This window comes from Jaculus jaculus, chromosome 3 (assembly GCF_020740685.1).
Source record: "Jaculus jaculus isolate mJacJac1 chromosome 3, mJacJac1.mat.Y.cur, whole genome shotgun sequence".
Lineage (NCBI taxonomy): Eukaryota > Metazoa > Chordata > Mammalia > Rodentia > Dipodidae > Jaculus > Jaculus jaculus.
The window spans coordinates 9,700,306-9,723,524 of NC_059104.1; the positions used below are offsets into that span (position 1 = coordinate 9,700,306).

Consider the following 23,219-nt stretch of genomic DNA (forward strand, 5'->3'; position numbering starts at 1 on the left):
ATTGGAGCAACTACATAGTATGCGGGCTACATATGAAGAGTCCTCTGAAAAGAGAAGGTTTTTAAAAGCCAGGGAGAAAGAAAAGCAAGAGGTTTTGTTGTCAAAAGCTTCACGGACTATCCAGCCATTTGAGTTTGGAGCAGATCAGATGAGACAGCCTAGTCCTTTCCAGTCAGAAGTGCCCAATACCATGAGCCCCAAGAGCATCATCACTCCTCAGCAAACAGCTGTTTATTTGGTGGATCAAGAAGGAAGCATAGAATGTGGAGAAGACTTTAGTACAGCGCCTGTTCTTTCCTCTGAGGCACGTCCTCTTGAAAATCCGAACAATGAGTTGAAAGCAACAAGCAGGGAAATAACAAGTCCCAAGTCTTTTGCTTTGCCAAAGAAACAGGAAGAGCCAAATATCGCAGGAACTATGTGGAGTTCTTCCCATGCCAATGAACCTACACATGCTGAAATTATCAGACAGAAAGATATGGCAAAAACAACAGATGTGAAAAGCACTACGTGTACCAGTCAGATTAATCTGAAGGCAAAGCAAACATCAGCTTTCCAACTTCATGGATATGATAATGGAAGCAATAAAAAAGGACTGAAAGAGACTATTCATCAGCAGAAAATATGCCAGCTGGCTGAAAACATAGCAAATCAACTTCTGAAAGCTAATTTGGATGAGAGGTGTCTTGCCCCTCCTGTTAAAAAGCTTCCTGAAGTAAAAACAGAAGACAAGCTGCCAGAGAAGAAGCACCTTCTGGAGAAATCACTAAATGAAAGTCAAATGTCAAGGCCAGGATGTGTGGATGTATCCAGCACCGGTGACAAACTGGAAGCAAATACGTCAGAACAGGAGCATGCCCAGCAAAGCATCGTAAGGGATATTCCTCAACATTATATGCAACCATCATGGGTTAGGTCACAACAAGTGAAGACGCACTCTGCTGTTAAATTGGAAGGTTTGCAAAGAAAGGTATCCTGTGATCCAGTTTCACAGAAAAGTGAAATTGACTACCTTGGTCTTGATATTCTAAGATGTAGAAGAGGAAGGGAGATGAACAGTGAGCAGCAAGATGCATTGCCACAGCAGTCATCTTGGAAAACAGCGCTGTGGGAACCGGAAATAACCGGTCTGGAATCTGTTTCTTTTCCCATAAAGGAACCTCCTTGTTTAACAATGACAAAAGAACCCATAACAGAACGAGACATAAAGCCACCAGTTCTGCAGAGGAAGAAAGGGCTGGAAGTACCTAAGACCCCGTCAGATTCAAAGGAACAAGTACTCAATCGAAAGTTGGTGGCACAGCAATCAAATTCTTTCACAGAAGTGCTTCTGAGGTCAGTTTCCTCTCACATCCTGCAGCAGAGTCATCCTGAAAAGCTGAAGGATGAAACTGAAATGAAAGCCACAATCTTAAGGGATTCAACCCAGCAGGAAAAGAAAATCTCAAAGATAGATCTCATGACAACAAATACAGAAAGACTACTATTGCTTATTAAAGAACAGGAGAAGAGGAGGAAAACAATGAGAAAGAATACAAAAAATAAAATAGCAGTAAGCATGAAAACAAGAGTGAATCCCAATCAAGTTCTAACTTATTCTCCAACTGGAGTGCATTCTGTCAACACAACAGAGAATACTGGCATATGCAAACCAGAAGATGGGACAAAACTAAACAAGAGCATTGCCACTTGGTGGGGACAGCAAAGACCGTATGGACCAGGGCTCAGCCCTGATTCCATTTATATAGGTGTGTTTGCTTCTCCTGAAGTTATAAGCCACAAAGATAAGAGAGGAACAGTTTTGGTGAAAAGTGCCCTGTATCCCAAAACTCTAAGAATGAAGGTGACGAGAACGCCTGTTTTCCAGCTGCTTCGGATGACAGGACACGGAAGCCGATGCAAGCGGATAGACCTGAGATGCAACATTAAGAAACAGAAGGCGTTACAGCAGAGGGGGACTGGGTCACATTTAGTTCCACATGCTAGCCATGATTCTGGCTCTATTCTCTTTCAAATTAAAGAGAGGATGGAAACAAAGAGGGATGAAGCCCAGCCACAATATCCAATACAGCAGCTAGAGCTGAAGATGTCACTGGACAAAAGGAAACCATCTTCACAGTCCACTGCTGAGGATGCATTATCAAGCACTACCGGAAAATCAGCACAACGTATTACAGAGCCAGAAGAACATGAAGTGGTTTTACTCGACATTCTTCCACAACATAGACATCAGTTAATGACTAGCCAAAAAGCGGAGGAGCCGGATCATATTAATCTGAATAACAATTTGGAAAGCAAAGCATATCACGTTATATTTCCAGAGAAGAAAGAAATCAATTATAGGAGGCATAATACCCCAAAGCCCACATCAGATACAGAACTTGAATTCCTTATTGCCCAAAGAGTAAAGCAAGGAGTTGTACATATTATCAGACATGCCATTTCACTTCCACAGGGGACAGAAGAATCAAAGAAAAAAGATAATTCATCAAGTTCAAAGGGACAGGATAAAATTCTCACAGAATCGGAAGCATCTCAACAAAAGGCTCATAAAGAGGGGGGGTTACCAAGACAAGAGAGCACTTCGATGGCAGACCTGGGGTCCACTGCCTGCCCTCTTAAGGAGCCCTGTCATTTACAAACCCCCGGGGAAGAAGCCAAGGGTGGAGGTGTACATATTAACGGAAGAAACATTCCATGTATTTTGGAAAAAGAAGAATTTAAAAAAACTGATTCCTTACTAAGTTCCAAAGCACAGAAAAACCTAGGGAACCTGCCCAAGATTTGTGCATCTCCCACAGGACATACAAAATCAGGTCACCTATCGAGTACAATTCTGAAATCTGCACCTTGCCACAGGAGGGGCCCTCTGTGTGTGAAGCAGACAGGGAATAGAATGAGGAGAGAGAGGGATGGCATCCCCGGAAGCGTCCACGGAGCGCCGCGGGGGAGCGAGCAGTCAGGCTTAACTGACATTCCCTTCAAATCAAATGGAAAGAAAGTGGAAGCTTCAGAACTATCAAGGGCAAAACAACCAAGTAATTATAACCAGAACAGAGAAAAAATTATGGAGCCCATTTTTTCTTGCATATTGCATCAACTTCATGAAGAAACTACAAAAAAACAAATCTTAGAGAAAGCAACATTAAATTCAAATGTTTTGAACCCAATGGTAAAGAAAGTTGCTGTTCATGTAGATCAACTTCTGTGTATGAAAGGAACTGATCTGCTTGTTCGAGGAAGAAAATACCAAAAAGGAACAGGTGACACATCTGCCACTCCTTCATGGATGAGCATACACAGGCTTATGTCATCACAGGGGAAGAAGGCTTCAGAGGCAGAAGATAATCTAGGCCGCCTCATGGGAAGTTCAGAAAAGTGGGAAAAGAAACAAAAATGTACAGATGAGGTTCTTCCGAAGCTTGAGTCTCCCATGAGAACAGATCTACAACACACCAATGCTCAAGAGCAACAAGTAAAATTAGATGCTGAAAATATGACACAGACTAGGAAAGTGCTAAAGCAAATGGATGTGGCAGGTGAATTTTTTCAAAGCAGAAAGAAAGGACAAAAGCAGCATCACCTATCAACTTTCTATGAGAGCTTTGGGAAGCATCTGTCTGGCTCTCAGACTTACCCACATCTCCAGCCACATGTAGAGCCCCATGGAGGAGAAACACTGTCGGGAGCTGAGAATGTGTTGAAAAGGACAAAAGCGCTGGACTCGTCTTCTGAAGCTCAGCGAAGGTGTGTGCAGCCGCATGGGCTGAAGTGTGTTGTGGCCTTAACCATTCCATATCAAATGAAAACACAAAAAACAATACTGCCTTTAGAGTCAGAGTCTAGTAGTGAAACTATAAAACGTCTGGATGTTTTGTCCCCACAAAGGAAGCAATCATCAAATGCGGTGCAAGTAGTCAAGTCAACGTCTAAGTTAGGAGTTGGAAAAAAAGAAGCGCATAAAGCAAGTCAAAAGGAGCCAGCGGAAGTCTGTCTGCATAGAATCTTCTCACATTCTCTTTCTATTTGCATGCATCTTTTAAATAAAACTAAAATGCAGAAGGGTGGGATTAAACCAGGAGTTATGAAAGACATAACATGCCCAGAAAGACTAGTGGAGAACCTAGCATTGCCAGTTTTGTTCAGCGCCACTGATCCGGACACCCCAAGCCGCCTTCAAGAGCTGCACTGGGAGAGAGAGAGGAAAATGACACACGTGAGGTACAGGAAGGAAGAAGCCAATTCAGCTGTAGCAGAAGAAGTCGACATCGTCCCTGCTTTGCCATACTGCAGAATGGACAGAGAGATTGAGGGGGTCATCCCAAGTCATGTGCGAAGACCACATGCCGCTCAGGAAGAGGAGGAGCGAAGGAAAGCAGTGGAAGGGATGATGGACTCTGCAGTTACTCTAGGGACAGAGAAATCAGCACTGTCTCCTGTACTCTGCAAAGAGGAATTGCCTTTGCGGTTATGTGTTATAGAACAACAGAGTACAGGACAAGATGGTGCAGGTAAATCAGGTATGAAAGTGACCACCTCTGGTATTTCTTTACCATGTCTATCACAACATAATTTGAATTCAAGAATAAAAGAAGGAAGAAAGAAAGCAGGAATACTAAAGAACTGCTTTCCGCCATCATTAAAATCCCAGCGATCATCACGAGTCAGAAAAGTATCATTTTCAGAGTCATGTATTTTAAACAGTGCCACAGATTCAAAATGCCTTGCGCACGAGAAGAGACAAGGTGGGCGTAGGGCAGTAGATTTGAACGCCATCGTAGGCCTCGTCTGCGCTGCGCTGCAGCAGGACTGCTCACTTAAATACGTACAGCATGGAAAGGAGCCGCCGTGGAACAAGAGACGTAAAGAACGAGAGAAAGTGACTCAGGGCAGTAAAAGGAATCTGGGTCTGGTTCACAATAAATGCCCAGGTTCCATCCTACGTTCACCTCACCTGGAGTGGGATCCTAAAATAAGAGAGACATACACACAAGGAATAGCAAGGTTCTGTCTTCCATCACCAACACTCCGGGAACTTTCAGGTACCCTGGGAATAGAAGAAGAGTCAACCGATGATATTTTAAGCAGTATTAAAAATGCCAAGTATCGGCCACTGAGAGGTAGGTGGGAAACAGCTTCTGAAGAAATTATGCATTCCCAAAGAATAGCTTTGAGGGAAAAACAGTCTTCAATGCTACAGGAATTAGAGGTTAATGTTGAAGAAAAAGAGAAAAAGATTCAGGAAAATGGAGTTGAGAATCACAGAAAGTCATGCATGACTTCTCCTAACTCTGAAGTTGACATAAGAATAAATGGCAAGGAAGCTATGGAAATAAAGACAAAATTCCCTTGTCAACAGTCACAGGTCCAGGATTCTCTTCCGATCTTGAACAATGTAAAAGATTCCATACAAAATGTAATCCAGACAAGAGATGAGAGTACAAAAGTAGAAAAAGATAAACCTGTGAAGGAAAAAGTATCATCACTTTCACACGAAATTCAGTTAGATATCAGAGATCAAAAGAAAACACAACAAAAAAGTAGAGATGAACCAAATATGGTTGTGACCAATACCAGCACTTATTCTCCTTCTCATTTAAAATTGGATACAAAGATAGAAAAAGAAGACAATGTAATTATAATATCTTCAAGATATTCTCTTCTAGAACTACCATGCCAAAAATCAGATGAATTAGAGGAAAGTAAAGAATTGGTTGACAGTGATATTACAAGTGTGTCACACAAAGAAAAAACTCATTTGCCACAGAGAGAAGAGGATGAAGCAGAAATATTAGCTGAGAAAATCTTGCATACAAAAAATGAAGACTGGCAAAAAAGTAAAGCACCTTCACAAGTTCTGCTGCAGAGTCCTAAGGGGGAAGGGGCAAAGAAAGAACAAAAGAAAGCGAGTACCAAAAGCAGACATCAAGAGAAAACGAATGAAGTTGATGAAGAGAAAGTGGATTTAGCAGAGCATGAGCCAAGGAAAATGGATGCAGAAGGTAAACAGCAAGGGAAAATGAATATAAAAGGCCAGGAGGAAGAAAACATGGATGTTGAAGTGGAATGCCAAAACATAGGGAACCAAGAAGGCATTGGTCAAGGAAAAGCAGAAGGAGAAAGTCAAAGACAAGAGGAAATAGGTCCAGAGAATAGAGAACGAAAGGAAGAACAAGAGAGATTAGATCCAGAGTATAGACACCAAGGAGTAACAGGAAGGGAAGTTAAGGAAGAAAAAGAGGAAATGGGACCAGACAGGAGCCATCAAGAAAGAAAAGTTAAGGAAGAAAAAGAAGAAATGGGACCAGATGATAGGCAGGAAGGAAAAGTGAGAGAAGATGAGGAAGACATACAACCAGATGGTAGACAACAAGGAACAGCAGAAGTTAAGGAAGAAGAAGAAGTAGAAGAAGAAGAGGAGGAAGAAGAAGAAGAAATGGAACCAGACAGTGGACAGGAAGCAAAAGCAGAAAAAGTTAGGGAACAAGAGAAAATGGAGGGAGAAGGTAGACTCCAAGGAAAAGAAGTTGAAGCACAATGGAAGATGGCTCCCGAGGGTGGTCTTCCAGGAGGAGCCAGGGGGAAAGGTCTTGAGCAAGAGAAATTGGGCACAGAATATACAGAACGAGAGATACGGCCTTGTGAAGGCGAAGATCAAGGGAAAGTGAACAGGAACAGTAGAAATCAAGGGAAAACAGACCATGAATACAAACGCAAACGGTCAGTTCTGTATGTATATATTTCTGATCCATCTTCCCATCATTCATTAGACACAGTGGAAGGAGAAGGTGTAAAAGGAATAACCCAATCTCCCACTTCACTACTCCAGTCCCAGAAATTATCTGATGTTGGGGTATTAGCACAGATAGAATCACTTGGAGATGGTAAATCAAAGGAAGTAAACCCAGTTCAAGAGTATAAAGCACAGAATGAGGTGGCTAGAGGGGAAATGATCACAATGGAACATACAATGCAACCAGAAGACATGACTTCAAAAACAAATACAAATCAAAAGTTGAGTCAAGTTTTGGGACAAGTGCTGGAAAGACAAGGCAAACTGGCTGAGGTTCAGATTGAAGTATCTTTACTTCCAAGTACATTAGACAATAGAAAAGTCCAGGACAATCCACCAGAAGTCACAGAATCCTATCTTTCACCCTCACAAAACATGGAGTCCTCAGGTGCAGAGAAATCAAAGTATACCGTGTCTCGTTCGAGTGTGATTTCAACAGATTCAAACATAGCAAGATCCACTACGCATGTAGAAGAGGATAAAGAAGCTGCTTTTGAGAAAAGCACAACACATCCCAAGGACATTGCTGTGGAGGCGAAACCGTCCCTTTCTCGTATGCCCCAAACAAAGCAATTGCCAGTGGATGTCTCAGAGCAAAGTAAAGAAAGGCAGGAAGGTGGTGAGGAAATGGTTGAGTTTCTGAGCAAAACTCGCCTTTTTGTTACTTCCTGCATTGTTTCTAGATTAGATATGACAAATGAAGAAAAAGGTGAGGCAGGAACAACCCAAAGCCACGCACCATACCCCATGCTCCAGGAATCATCATCCACAGGGCTCCAGACAGTAGTGCCTACACAGTCCACTGTCAATCATGTAGAAAGAGGAACAAAGCATCCACCAACAGAAGACGATGAGGTGCAAGCTTTAGCCACAGATGAGGTGCCACATTCCAGTGGCCCAGGTCTCCAGGCAAAGACCTATGAACTTCCTTGGGTGCTCGGTACCCATGAGTCCAGTACTCTGAATATAAGCAACAATCCGCAGTGGAGCCCCAAAGACAAAGTGGGACAGAAGCAGGAGGAAACAAGATATCCTAATGTGGTTGTAAGAATGAATCATGCCACACCTTCTCCATGTCTTCATAAATTTCCTCCTCAAGACAAGCTCTCTTTGTCATCAAAGGCAGGGAAAGTAGGTTGTGCAGTTTCAAATGAAGACATCACCCCACATAATGGGATAGTAATAGCCAGTCAACAAGGGCTTTGTGAAGAGACAAAGGACAGTATAAAAAGAGAAGCTGTAGAAGATGGAAGGCTCAAAGCAACAAGTTTGAAAATGAGAATTTCTCCACCCGCACATTTATATGACAGAAAAGTACAACATTTGAGCACTAAAGATCAAAGAGAGGAAGTGAAAGGAGGCAAAAAAGAACCCGAAGTGGCTCCAGAGGGAACTGCTTCTTTATGTTCCTGTCCGTATTTTCTGAAAGGAAACACTGGTGTGGATCAAAAGGGAAGCATGTTAGAAAGAAAAAGGTTTTCTTTTCCACCACCAGATATGCATAGTACATTGAACAGTTCTGTGTTAAGCAACAAAAAGGGACCAGTAAGATCTACTACATGGGGAAAAGAAGCGCCTAGCACAGTTGTGAGAGACAGAAAGACCTCCAAGTTAATGGATCTGAGGATGAAGAAATTCCCACTTCCATCTTCTTCTAAAGAGCTGCAGAAGACCAAAGAACCAAAATTCGATCTGACCAACGCAATTACAAAAGTGCAGTTGTGCCTGAATAAATCATCATATGCGGACATAATGTGCTCAGCAATGGCTGTTGGAGAACTTTCAAGTGACATAAAGAAATTAAAAGATGTGCCCCAAGAAGAAAAGAAAATCAAAGAAAATTTTGTGGGTATGTGTGATAGAGTTGATCCCAAGGATATATGTTTGAAAGCAAACACACCACCTGTTTTATCTATACACAATTTAAGTGACCATCAGTCAAAAACTAGATTACGGGAGAAAAAGGCAGAAAAAGAGACAAGCGAACCAGCTATAAGGCAGGCTAGGATTTCTCCTTCACAATCTCCTCCGTGCTCTCTTTGTGTGAGCACTGGAAGCAGGGAAGAGAGCACCCTGATGCTGACAAGATTCCCCGTCTCCTCAGCACGTCCCCAGAAACCATCAGACTCTGGAGGAAACATATGTGTGCAACCAGTCATTGATGAAGCCTTCCTTGCTCTGAAAAGTGGGAAACAATATGTGCTAGAGAAAGCAGAACTGGATGGTACACAAAGAATAAAAATCACAATGGTCCCCAAATATCAAGAGTTGAAGACTCAAGAAAAGAAAGATGGACCAAGCATGCCTCTGACCAAATATCCATCATCCTCTTTGCCTCTTTCCCAGTTGGATAATACAGAATTACATCTCACAGAGTTAAGGCTTACAAAGCCTGCTTTTCAGAGAACGTCAAATGGGGGAGAAACAGAGCCTACAGAGCAAATTGCTGGTGATATCATGAATGACGTTACAACACTTGTGCCTCCAAAAGAAGACATAGACACAAAGGGAGCAGTGGATAGGAGAAGAACAGATACAACTCTAAATACATGGAAATCACCTCTTTCCCATAAGCTTTATAGAACAGAACTGCACGTGAATATTGGAGGACATAAGCAAAAGGAGCCTGAAGGTCAAGGTGAACCACAACAACACAAAGTTACAAGACAAATTTGCACAGCCAAACCTTCTCCAGCTGGTGTTAGGGTAGGTCCAAGTAAACGAGATAAAAAAAGTGAAGCATCTTCTCAGCTTCTACTGATGACTTCAGCATTAGCAGATGTCCAGACAATTTCAGGCATAAAGGCCATGAGTGGTAATGTTAGAGAAGAAAAACATGGTGCAATACCCAAAGAAAAAGCAGTAAACATGAAAACTGGGGTATATGGTAAGAAAGCCAAGATCCCCCCAATCTCACAGATCCTTGCTACCAAGGAATTTGTAGTAAACATGAAGATACTGGACCAAAGCCGGCACCGAGATGGAAGTGAGCCACGCACGGTGCTGACAAGGACTTTTATATCCACACCACCAGCATTTCCCTTTCCTGTGGATTCACAGAACAAAGAGGAGGACATGGCAGAAATTGCAGGCCCACAGCAGCAGCTGCAGGAATCACCAGGCGCCCAGGAAGTAGCATACAGAGACACAGTGGCGGAAGATGGCAGTGAGAATACTGTTAAAAAAGCAGAAGACCGCATGGTCCCGAGAGCAGCCGAGTGGCCAGGAAACGCAGAGGTAGTGAGCAGAGCCCAGAACAAAAGTGCACATCTACAAGTTAAGTCAGAAGGAGGTTCAAGCTCACAAGGTGGTCCCATCCATTTCACTGGCATCGATATCATAGGAAGTGGAAACAAACCACTAGCGCTTTTATTGGGGAAAAGGGCACTGCCAGAAAAGCCTGAAAAAGAACACTTTACTACATTTCATTCCTACCCCTCACTACAGGCAAATAATATGGGAAATCAGAAGAAAAACACTGAAATTACAGATACCTTACACCATAAAGTACGTGCAAAGCTTTTAATTCCACTGCCAATGAAGACATCCAAGGAGACGTTTGTCACACTTGGCACCCCTATAAGTGCAAGAGGATTTCCTGCTATCGAGGGAGATGCTCACCAGAGCAGAACGTCATCAAAACTATGTCCAAAATCTTTGGGCTCAGCTCAGTTTGATAAGCTAGAGAAAGATAAACAAAATCCTATTACAATAAGCAAATTACATTCTCTCAAGGTGTTAACACCACAGAAACATCTATCATACAGAAAAATAAAAATCACCAAGCAAAGTAACCCTCAAAATATAGCGGACAGGGGCATTATTACAAAAAAGCAAGTGCCACAGTCTCCAAGTGTGCACCAAACGAACTCAAGTGCCTTCATTTCTGTTAACTTTCCACTTCAAAAGAAACTAGAATTGCCTCACTTAAAACGAAACATTCAAGAACAAAAATGGTCTCAGAGAAATGTTTCAGCTTCACTTCCTGCCTATGTCTTTCTTTCTCCCCAAAGTCAGAAAGGCAGATTAGCAAAAACACATCCGAAAACAGAGGTGAGCACCAAAGATTTAACAATGAGCTTCCCCATATACCCAATTTCAGAGATGCCTGGTATGTTGGGGCACAGCAGTGCACGCAGTAGAATAAAGTTGGAACATGCCCTCAGCAAACCAAACAACATGGTTTCCTATAGTCAGGATGCCTTAGCAATACTTCACAGGAGTGTCACCATTGCAAGTACACCTCAAAATGAAGAAACATTCGCCTCTGAAATAGTGATAAGAAAGGTAAAACACCGTCTTTCTAAATATGGGGAGAAGTCACCCGGCGCTTGTGGAATGAAGGACACCTTAACAATTACAAAAGGGGCAACGAACTGTACAAACCCAGATGCTTGGGATCCCCAGCCCTCAGTGGTAAAGATGCAGAGACTTCCTCATGGTAAGTCAGAAGAAAGCTTTGTAAGTAGAACAGATAAAATCAACATAACTCTACAAACAAGAAATAGGCTTGTTCCAGGGCATGATGATTTCAAGATCATTAAAAACCCTGACTTGTCCATGATGGAGCAAAACAAAAAGTGCATTGTTTCACCCTCAGAGCAGCCCTCTTCAGTGGTAGGGGAATCCGTACCCAGACCCCAAACGTCTGATGCTGGCGGGTGTTCCTTGCCTCCCAAGCAGAGCGAACAGGGTGATGAGCTTGGAAGGGACACAAGCAGCCGGGAGGTCCAGCAGCAAGGGGCCAACACACAGACTGTGCCCACAGCATCTCAGGTAGAAGGGGATGAGAGAAAAATGCTCAAAGAATGTTTGTTTTCCATTTATGAAGCATTTAAAACTGTCTTTGAAGCCTCTGTTGGAAATATAATTGAAAACAAATTTCCTTCAGGTGGATTGGAGAAAGTACATGACGATAGAGCTGATGACGAACAGTCACCACCTCCTGCGGAGGGTCCAGATACATCATCCAGAACGTACTCCGTATTGCAAGGCAAACCTCCTTTAAAACATCTTACCCCTGAAGAAAAAAATAAGCTCACTAAACACTTAGCTTCAAAAGTCATTGAAATAAAACTGAATCTGCTACCAGAGATGGCAAAAATATCCTTACAGAAGCTTAACTTCCACTCCAAAGTGGGTATTTCTGAAGATAACAGTTGGAGACATTATCCGAGACATAAAGAAATGAATTTTATATCTCCAGGAGTTAAAGAACCTAGTTTGAAATACAGTTATCAAAAAGACCGTGTCAGTAGGAAAGTACTGATTGCTGGTTCAAGTGGTAAGAAGGATACTGTGACAAGGCCGAACAGCATTGAAAAGCTAGGAAATGGGGCATCTGCGGTTACTGCTTCTGCTAGTGAGCACCCGCCGACTCCTATTTTCCTAAAGTATTCAGTGGAGGAAAGAGACAAACTTCTCATGCACATTTCCAGGAAATCACTGGAGCTGCAGTCAGAAACCTTCTCCAGAATTGTGAGCGAATCGTATGCAATGGTCAACGCCCAGGCTAGATCCAAACCTTTGCCTAAGTGTATTCATTCTGCTGTCAAAGCACCAAAGAAAACAAACAGACTTTTGTTACTTTTTGATAAAACAGCTCTTCGTGAAATAGATCTCAATTTACAGCAAAAATACTTACGTGCTGTCCTGGGGTCTTCCAGTAACAACATGGCCCCTGCACCAAGTGTCCTAGCCAAGCCTACTCCTAAATCAAGTACAGTTCCAAGTTGTAACAAAGGAGATGATAGTGGGAGGAAATGTACTCTTCCCATTGATCAAGGACTTGTACAACAACAACCTTTTTCTTTCACAAAGCAAAATCTACACGAAAATTCAGTGCTCTTCAAAAAAGTCCGGGAACCAAGCCACGTACACACCTTGGGCCCTAATCTGCAGGGTGATTCGGCTCTGAGGTCTTCCGGTAACAACGTGGCCCCTGCACCAAGTGGCCCACCCAAGCCTACTCTTCAATTAAGTACAGCTCCAAGTTGTGAAAGACGAGATGGTCGTGGGGAGAAATGTACTTTTCCCATTGATAAAGGACTTATACAACAACCATGTATTTCTTTCAAAAAGCAAAATCTACAGGAAAATTCAGCGCTCTTCAGAAAAGAACCAAGCCACGTGCACACCTTGGGCCCTGATCTACGGGGGGTGGAGCAGAAAGACACTACAGGTCGTCTAGAGTTAAAAGCCCACATGACTCCAAGAAAAAATAACAGATGTCATGAATTGTTTCAAAAAGAGAGTGCATATAAGCCTTCTGATTTCTGCACTCAGCAAAAGGCTGCCGGCTTTCCTGAGTCACATTCCGCCCGGAAGGCCGCTGATGGCTTCACTGATACTGGCATAAAGACCAGGACTTCGCCTAACCCAGAGAGATCTCTAGCTCCCAAAGAAAGCGACAGTGAGGACTGTGTATTTTTAGAAACCAACTTTTACTTAAGCCAGGAGTCAGATGACTTTCTCTTCGCAGTAGAGAAAGGCATTCCTTTGGAAAAATTCTTACAGATGAAAGAGGCAGCATACTTGAAACCCTTTTATGGTGAAGGGCCGGGTGTCCATCAAGCGAAAGCCTGCAGAAAACATAGCTTATATACCACACTGTCCTCCTGCGACTCTCACAGAAGCAGGAAGTACAGGTCCTCCTCCAAAATGCAGTCCTCTGAGTTGGTGTGTCATCGTTCATCAGGTGCTGGGGAAATTCAGTCTACAGCATCTTCCACTGCCTTCAGTGAAGAGAAAGTTTCCTGGACCATGCAGAGTAAAACGGCCTACCCTTTAACCTCCTCCTCCAGTGAATCAAGTTTTAAATCGCATCATGTAAAAGACCATCTCAAGTCTCATCACATGCGCCCAGAAAGCAAAGATAAAAAGAAGATCAAACTTGGTCTGCTTAGAAAGTCTAGTGTTCACCAGGACTCTGACAACAGTTGTGTACACAGTGAAGAGCAACACAGAAGAAAGAAGAACGTGCATTACTGCGAGTCAGAAAGGCCATATGATTCACACAGCAGTCACAAATCAGCAGCAAAACGTCATCGGGAGGAGACCAACTTCTGTTCAGAAAGAAAACCAAACCGGCCTTTCTTTTATGCCTGTATATCAGCGGACTCACTCAACAGTGCCCCCAAAACCATTCGCTGGATTATTCCCCAAGAAACCTTAATGAAGAGAAATTTCCGAGTGCCGCTGGTGGCAAAGATTTCAAATGTTTTGGCTATCTCGAGTTCACATAAAAAGTTATTGGGGCACTTTGGTAAAGTCCGCTAAAGATGAGTGATCTCTAAGTGGGAATGCCGGTTGCAGCTGTGATATCCCATAACAAATAAATTGGCAAACTGTCTAGTGCTTTCCTTGTGAGAGTTTACTCGGCTTGCATACTTTATTTCTAAGTAAGTCTGTGCAGTTGTAGTAGGAGGCCAGGGTGGAAAAGCAGATGAGTTGGCCCGTCCACACGAGGCCTCTCATAATGCTAAGAAGAAAGCCCCTCTGTCATCCTACCCCGGGCTGAATGAAGGGCGAGTGGGGGGACAGGAGCATGAGCTGGAGAGGAGCCCAGAGACTCAGAGGGAGGTCTGAGGTTGCAGTGAGTGTTCCACAACATGTGGACCAAGTACAGGGTGATATCCACTGAGTTTGACAACCTGGTTGAATACCTTATGCTTTTTAACCATGGCGAACTCTGAACCTGCGTACACAAAGAACATAGAACATTAGCCAGGCTGCGAGCCAAACAGCCTGTGGTCAGACCTTATCCACGTGTCCCATTAACTTGGTCTTCATTAGGAGCTTGGAACAAACCCTCAATATATTATTTGGTCTATGCAAGTTTTTATTATGTGTTTCTATAAGAGCTTTTTAAAATAGCCACAACCCCGTTATCACATCTGAAAATAACAGGAATTGTTCATTAAAATCCAGGGAAATGACAGTGCTGCCACATTTAAAATAAAATATATACCTCAAGGTGGTCATGGTGGCGCATGCCTTTAATCCCAGCACTCAGGAGGCAGAGGTAGGAGGATTGCTGTGAGTTTGAGGCCACCCTGACACTACATAGTGAATTCCAGGTCAGCCTGAGCTAGAGTGAGACCCTACCTCGAAAAAAACAAAACAAAACAAAAAAAGATGTCGAACACTTTAAAAAATATTTATTGGCTGGGCTTAAAGGCATGCGCCATCACACCCAGCTAGTTTTTGAAGAAGAAAACTCATGTGGTGGTGCAGAGGTAGGAGGATTGCCTTGAGTTCCAGGCCACCCTGAGACTACGGAGTGAATCCCAGGTCGGCCTGGGCTGGAGTGAGACCCTGCCTCGAAACAAAATAAAACAAAACCCTCACAGTGTCAGGTTGTAGAAGAGAACCGAACAATCTCCTGAAAGACTCTTCTCACACACACACCCGCAGCATGATGGCATCTCATGTCAACACATATCTATACAAGCCACTAGTGCTTTTTAAGTTTTTTATTTGTATTGTGTGTGTGCATAGGTGTGTGCAAATAAATTCCAGATGCATAAACCGCTTTGTGAAGGCTTTACGTAGGTGCGGGGCAATTGAACCCGAGTTGGCAGGGTTTGCAAGCAAGCTTCCTTAACCACTGAGCCATCTCCTTAGCCCATTGATAGCATTTTTGCTGAGGCCGTCTATGCAGAATTACTCATTTGGAGTAAATGGTGACACAAAGATCAAATCTTCTGGTGACTTATGTGGACTGGCTTTTACAAGTGCAAGATTCTAGGGAGAGTTAAGACGTACATGTCTCTTCTTTGTTTAAAATGTATAATTTTTTTTTTACAAGATTCTCTTTTTCCCCCTAATATTTTATTTAATCATTTGTAAGCAGAAAGATGCAAAGAGACAGAAGGATACAGAGAGAGAGAGAGAATGGGCATGCCAGACCTCTCTAGGCACTGCAAACGAACTCCAGATGCATGTGCCACCTTGAGCATTTAGCTTATGTGGGTCCTGGGGAATCAAATCTGGGTCCTTGGGCTTCTTGAAAGGATCAAACTGACGCCATGACAGGCTTCAGGAAGGTGCCACCCTAACTAGGCCTAAGTTTCAGTTTGCTGGAGAGGCAGGCAGGACTTCTGGAAAAGGGCGGGCTGTTCATCAATAGTGACCCTGACACGTGGCAGGAGGAGACCGCCGCCCAGGGGCTGAGTCAGTTCCTGGAGACGGGTCCCTTTCAGGCCTTTTGCCCTAACCAATCAAAGACCTACAACTGTAACCACTGCTTGCCTAGCCAATCATTTTTAAAGATCACCTAACCCACCTGGATCTCCCCCTCGCTGTGCTTCAAAGGTGCCTGCATGCTCCTCTTGGGGTCACCATGCTGTATGAATGGTTGACCCCCTGCTTGCTGGCTGATTCTGCACAATTATCACTCTTTGCTTTTACACACTATTTGAGTCCAGGATTTTCCGACCCTTACACTTCTCAGGCAAGCACATTAACCACTAAGCCATGTCTCCAACCCTTCGATTTTATTCTTACCTACAATTGTTTCGTGGGATATATATGCCTGTTAGTTGCTACACAACTCCTCAAACCTCGGAATCAGAGTGGAAATGCCCCCCTGATTGTCCTGCAGTATTTGCTTTTTACTTTAGCAATTGCTAAGAGCAGCTGAGCAGAGGTAGGAACTTGGCTCCCCACGGGGTTCTGAAAGGAAACTGCCCTGAGGTAGTAAGTAGTTCATGGGATGTCCAGCAGGGGCTGCTGTGTTAAAAACTTGCCATAAGGCCTGGGCTCATTTGTAACGTCCTGGTGGTGTCAGTGGCAGAAAGGGAAATGAAAGGAATGGGATTGAAGCCAGAGTCACTGCTTCCCTGCTACCAGGTCGCCCTACAACACTCAGCCTCTTTAACTGGAGTCATTTCACACTTGTGACTGGGGCCTCGGTGCACTGCAATAATCTATCTGCTCCCCAGCTCTCCTGGGTATCCTGTTTCTTCCCTCCTTAAATCTTGTACACCTTATTATGAAATGACCTTGATGCAATTCGGGTGTGGCAGGGCCCCCAAAACTTTCTTTTGGCTAAATGTGGGAATTGTTCTTGGGTCTGCAGGGGATAATCTAGGCCATCACCCTTCATGACAGGTCAGAAACATCAGAAGAATCTGGCCTTTCTTTATCCCTGATGCCTTAAGGAGTCCCTCCTTCCACTCCCTTTTGAAAAGGCCCTTCCTGGAGGATCAAGATTTCAGGCAAGATTTCCCTTTTCCAGAAATCTTGACCACAGACACCTGCCTTCAAGAGTAACAAGCTATCCAGGCATGGTGGTGCACGCCTTTAATTCCAGCACTCTGGAGGCAGAGGTAGGAGGATCGCCAAGAGTTCGAGGCCACCCTGAAACTACCTAGTGAATTCCAGGTGAGCCTGAGCCAGAGTGAAACCCTACTTCAAAAAACCAAAAAAAAAAAAAAAAAGAGAGAGAGAGAGAGAGAGAGAGAATAACAAGCTAGACAGCTGTTCATCCACTGGGCTCACATAAAAATTCCCAACCTAAGTCTCAAGTTGGGATTCTCAAACCCTTCCTGCATCACTGGGCTAGATCTCTCTGCCTTGTTTTCTTCTCTTATATTCCAGACTTAAGACCCACCCCCTTCTTCTCCTAAAGCTCTAATCTATGTCTTCCTCCCTTCCCTTAACTCCCCTTCTCTTAAAGATCTCCCTCCTAAAGTTCTGAGCTATAATAAAATCTTTCTGAACCTTATCCTCTGATCTGTGTTCACTCATCAAATTCATAAGACAAGAATCTGGAGACACCCCCAAATTACTAGTGCTTTGGTGGACATTGGTGCATTGGCAGAGGACATCCCAAAGTTCCTGTATCAATCTGGTTTTATTTTTCACTAAAAAGTGAAGACGTCACAGATTCTCTTCACCATATCAGTCACACATTTGCCTCCTTGGACTTGGCCATCTATGAAGAACAGTTCCGGAGGCTGGGAAAGATCGAGGTGCTCACGACTCAGCGTCTGATGATCGCCTGTTTCTCGTACGTGTTGCCTTCCTTCTGCTATTTCCTTACAGGGCTCTAATCCCACTCATAAACCCTCCCTCCTCCTCAGCCCTACACACGTCCTCAAGAGTGCACCCCTCCTGAGCAAGGCACTGGAGGGTAGGCTTCAACAGGAACATCAAGAGACACAGACACTCAAGCCACAGTGATAAGGCTTAGGAGCAAGTTAGCTGTTTTAAAAAATAATAATAATTAAATTTATTTTTGGTTTTTCAAGGCAGGGTCTTGCTCTAGTCCAGGCTGACCTGGGGAATTCACTATATAGTCTCAGGCTGAACTGAACTCATGGTGATTCTCCTACCTCTGCTTCCCAAATGCTGGGACTAAAGGTGTGTGCCACCACGCCCTGCCTGCTTTTTTTTTTTTTTTTTTTTTGGTATATAAAGAGGTATTCAGCTAGGGACAGGACCACAGAAATATAGATGTCACTCTGTCTTGGTGGGGCAACTCCAGTCTGATTCAGTCTCATCCCAGATGGCTATGAGCAGCAGCAGCAGCAATTTCCAGTTTCTTCCTCAACTTCTCCTGTCAGCCCCTGCCAGAGGACCCTTCCGGAGTCAGTGTTCCTTGCCCGCTAGCCAATCAAGGTCTTTTGTGCACACCCTAAGGTGGTGAGGAAGCTCATCCCAGTGGGATACATAGTATATAAAAGAAATTAATCCAAGCTTCCAGGTGAGACTTTCCTGGTTTCCTCCCCCCATTCTGGGTGAGGAGAACTCTTCTCAGCTTCCATGCCTTCACTTCCGTCCTGTTTTTAGCCTGCCTTTAATGAAGTCACTATAACTTACTCTTCTGTGTCCATGTTCTTCAATTTCTATGATAAACTTGGATGAGGGCCCGAGGATTAGGGTTCATGGGGGGCAGGGACCTCCTGCATCATCATGTAGGTCTGGTCCCTCCTAAAGCTCCAGTCCTAGAACAATAGTGTTTGTCTACTCACAGAACCACTTTGACATTCCTCTCTCCTCTTTGGTGGTTCTCTCTCTCTCTCTTTGTGTGTGTGTGTGTGTGTGTGTGTGTGTGTGTGTGTGTGTGTGTGTTGGGTTTTTCAAGATAGGATCTCACTCTAGCCCAGGCTGACCTGCAATTTACTCTGTAGTCTCAGGGTGGCTTTGAACTCACAGCGATCATCCTACCTAGGCCTCCCAAATGCTGGGATTAAAGGCGTGCGCCCCCACGCCCAGCTGCTTGTCCCTGCTTTAGCACTTAGGGTGATTTTCTGACAGTATTTCCAGAGACAGTTAGATCTTGGGAGCTGTAATCCCTTGGTGGATCCATGTGCTACAGTATTGTGGAGACGTGGTGAACAGTGGTAAGTGGTGGAATCTACGTTTGGTAGAGCCTCGCTGGAAGAAGTCACTGGAGGCACACCCTTGGGGACTGTGTCTTGTTCTGGCCCCTTCCTGCTTCCCAGTTGTCATGACAATCGGTTGCTATACTCTGAATCTCTCCCAGCTATCATGACTGACACCTCTGATTCACCTCTTATCCTTCGGTTGTTTCTGTTACAGCTTTGTCTCTGCAAAATGAAAGTAACAGGTTGCATGCAGTGAAATTTAATTTGCAAATGTTGTCTTGGATTAGAAGTATTTGACAAAGTTAATAGCTCCCCTTTCCTTGGCACACTTTTCTTCAGATGGCTTCCATAACATTACATTTTTGGTTTTACTCCTGTCCCGTCGCCTCCTGCTGCTCAGCTGCATTTGCTAGTTCTTCCACGGCTCCCACCATTGCTTATCTCTTCAGTGCCATGGGTGCCCTGGCACGCTGTCTGACGCAGTACACTGAAATCTACGTCACTAGTCCAAATGTCCTTCATAAGTTCTAGACTTGCATAACTACCTCCTCAGTATCTCTACTGCTTGGAAAAGTAAGTGTTTTAAATTCAACCAACAAACCCTGAAGCAGTGTTCTTTATGCACAACCCAAAGGTATCCACAGCATTCTCCATCTCACTGGCTGGGAACTCCATCCTCTCAGTAGTTCCAGACACAACCCTAGAAGTTAGTACACTATTTTGTCTTTCCACCTACAAACCCTGGTTCACAACCATAGAATCTCAGTATTAGGAAATCTTGACAAACAGTCGTAAAACCCCAAGTAAAGACCGCTCTCTCTCTCTCTCTAGCCCAAGGGTCAGAAAGCTCGAGAACTCGGATCTGGGAGTTGAGTTTCTCTTCATACAAAGAAACTGATCTACACCAACCCCAGACGTGTGTGATCTGAATTCCATTCAGGAAATGGATGTTAGAACATTGCACATATTCCTTAAGTAGTCAATGGGCATCTTTCCCATACCAATAACCAATCCAGGTCCTAGGTCTCAACTCTCATGCTCTTTATAGGCTGGTGAGCAAAGAGACATTTTCAGATAATTAAACTGGAAGAGAAAGAAAATAGAATGGAAGGGAAGGGGAGGAGGGGGAGAGGATGGAGGATAGAGAACACAAGACCAGAATTTAAGATACTAGAGGAATTCTGATATAGATAATGTCTCAGCTGTGATAAAAACAGAATTATCTGGGGAACAAGCAGAAAAACTTTTCCAGTGCAGGGGTGTGGGGAGACGATTGTTTAAAAAAGAGTCTGGCAGCTTTTCATCTAATCATTATTATTTCATCACATAATGACACCAAGAGAATGGAAAAAGAGATGGCAAGTATGAATTGTCTATAAGAATGAACTCTAGTCTAGATAGATGATTTGTGGCTGATGGTGTGAAAACATGTATAAAAGGTCAATGATTTGTCTGCTCCCATTGTGCCAGGAGAGCTAAAAAATAAATAAGTGAAAGAGAGAGAGAGAGGCTATATTTAGGACCCACTGTGTTCCCAGGCGATCTGCCAATGCAGAAGGTTTTTCAGTGGTTGGGTTAGCTGGGCATGCATCTCAGACTAGAATTAATTCATTCTGAGGCAAGTGAGTGACACAGATCTCTTTGATGGCATGCACATTTTCTCCTGGTGATCATATCAAGTGAAAGGAGTGTGGTGTTTTCATGCTCTGCTCTGTTTATGCAAGGCTTCCAAAGAGACAAGTCAAGTTAAGGGCACCATTTTCCACACATATGTGATTGAGTATTTCTCATCTTATTCTCTATGTATTAAAACATGTGGCAATCCTTTCCTTTGGCAAAAGCCACTGTGTGGTTATTCCAATGCCCAGAGTGACTCAGATGTCAGCAATGAGAAGACGATCCCTTGTGGGAGCCGCTGATAATGTCATAGCCACTGCTGAGCCCGGGCTGGAAGCAGTCAGCTGATGTCCCCCACATGTGCAAAGCACTTACGCTTCCCTGAAATTCGGGGTTTCAGTTTGCACAGAGTTGATGATTGAATTCTGGTGGCTGCTCAGGGTTTTCTACTAATAGTGCAAGAAAGAATCCGAGGAAGGATTTGTAGAGGATTGACCTGCTAGAACTGTCCTGGGACAACAAGAACAAAACCCACCCAATTATTATAGTAAACTCTCTTAATGAAAATATTAAACTTTGGCCAGGTGTTGTGGTAGGCACCTTTAATCCCAGCACTCAGGAGGCAGAGTTAGGAGGATCACCGAGAGTTCGAGGCCACCCTGTGACTAACAGTGAATCTCAGGTCAACATGAGCTAGAGTTGAGACCGTACCTTGGAAAACCAAAAACAATAAAAACAAATAAATAAATAAACTTTGAATTTTTTTGTTGCCATTTACTTCTGCTATGTATGCAGTTTTATTTAAATTGATTTTTTTTTTTTTTTGAAACAGAGTCTCATGTTATCAGCCTGGCCCTGACGTCACTGTTTGCTGAGGATGACCTTAAACTTCTAATGATTCTGCCTCCACTTTCCTAGTGCTGGGATTGCAGGTATATACCACCAAATCCAATGCATGAGGGGCTGGGGATCAAACCTAGGCCTTTGTTCATGCTGGGAAAGGACTCATCAACTTTGCTACACCCTAGCCCATAGTTTAAACAGGTTTATGTAGTAGTTTTGGGCTTAAGTGCAAAATACATGGAATTCCCATATAATTCACGGGTCACTGTCTATTTGCAGCCTTGCCCATCACCAGCATCCTGAACCAGAAAGGTATGTTTGTTACAGTCAGCCTACATTAAGATCACCATCACTTACAGTCTAGTTTACACACACACACACACACACACACACACACACACACACACACTTATCTTAATGTATGTTCTCTGGATTTGGACAAATATTATGACAAACAGCTGGGTGTGGTGGTGCACACCTTTAATCCCAGCACCTGTGAAGCAGGGGCAGGAGGATCCCTGTGAGTTTGAGGCCACCCTGAGACTACATAGTGAATTCCAGGTCAGCCTAGGCTAGAGTGAGACCCTACATTGAAAAAAACTAAAATAAATAAATAAACCAAATGTTATGACAAGTACATAACATCATGGGGTGACATAAAATAGTTACACTGTCTCTATATCCCTTTGCACCTATCATTTGTCCCTCATTCCCCCATCCCTCAACACTTAACAACCACTGCCCTTTTCATTTTCCTATGGTTTTGCCCTTTCCAGGCTGTCTGTTACGGCTTGGATACGAAATGTGCACCCCAAAGGTGTACGCGTTGAAGCTTTGTTTCCAGTTATTAAGAGGTGACTGGTGTATGAAACTAACTCCCCTCCCCAGCGGTGAGCTCGTGGCTGAAAGGGCACACTAGTTACTTTCTCATTGCTATGACAAAATGCCTGATGGAAGCAGCCTGAGGCAAAAGGGCTCACGATTTCAGTATTAGCTCAGCAGGAGGTGGAGTGGCCACATCCAGGACACGAAGGACTGGACCTTTCAAGGCCTGCCCCACTCACCACTGCTCCAGCTCGACTCCACCTGCTGAAGCTTCCACAACCTTCAAAAACTGTGCCATCAGGGCGTGGTGGCACACACCTTTAATCCCAGCACTTGGGATGCAGAAGTAGGAGAATTCGTGAGTTTGAGACCACCCTGAAACTACATAGTAAATTCCAAGTCAGTTTGGGCTGATACATACATACATATATATATATATATATATATATATATATATATATATATATATATATATGTGTGTGTGTGTGTGTGTGTGTATGTATGTATATATATGTGTGTGTATATATATATATGGTGCCACTAGCAGGAACCAAATATGACACCTGTGAGGGACATTTCATACTCAGACCTTGACAATAGCTCTTAAGCGGTGGGGCACATCTCAAGTCCAGACCTTTTCCTCTCTCTGTTTGCTTTGGGCCTGGGTGAGCATGTGCAAAGCTGCCAGGCATTCTTGGTTCTGTTGGCCAAACCAGAAATGTAGTGTTAGGTTTCTATAGTAACCCTTGACCACTGTGTAATGGAACACATGGAAACAGTTTCTCTTTCGGTCCTCTGGATGGACC

General features: G+C 43.7%; 1 protein-coding gene across 1 annotated transcript in view; it reads left to right on the forward strand.

Annotated features, from left to right (window-relative positions):
- Nucleotides 1–14,071, forward strand: part of Ccdc168 (coiled-coil domain containing 168) — a 28,813-nt gene extending 14,742 nt beyond the window's left edge. Inside the window, exons 5-8 of the mRNA XM_045145283.1 lie at nucleotides 125–1,335; nucleotides 1,837–6,403; nucleotides 6,830–12,594; nucleotides 12,859–14,071. Coding sequence (XP_045001218.1) covers nucleotides 125–1,335; nucleotides 1,837–6,403; nucleotides 6,830–12,594; nucleotides 12,859–14,071 — 12,756 coding nt within the window. The remainder of the gene's footprint in view (nucleotides 1–124; nucleotides 1,336–1,836; nucleotides 6,404–6,829; nucleotides 12,595–12,858) is intronic.
- The last annotated feature ends 9,148 nt before the right edge of the window (nucleotides 14,072–23,219 follow it).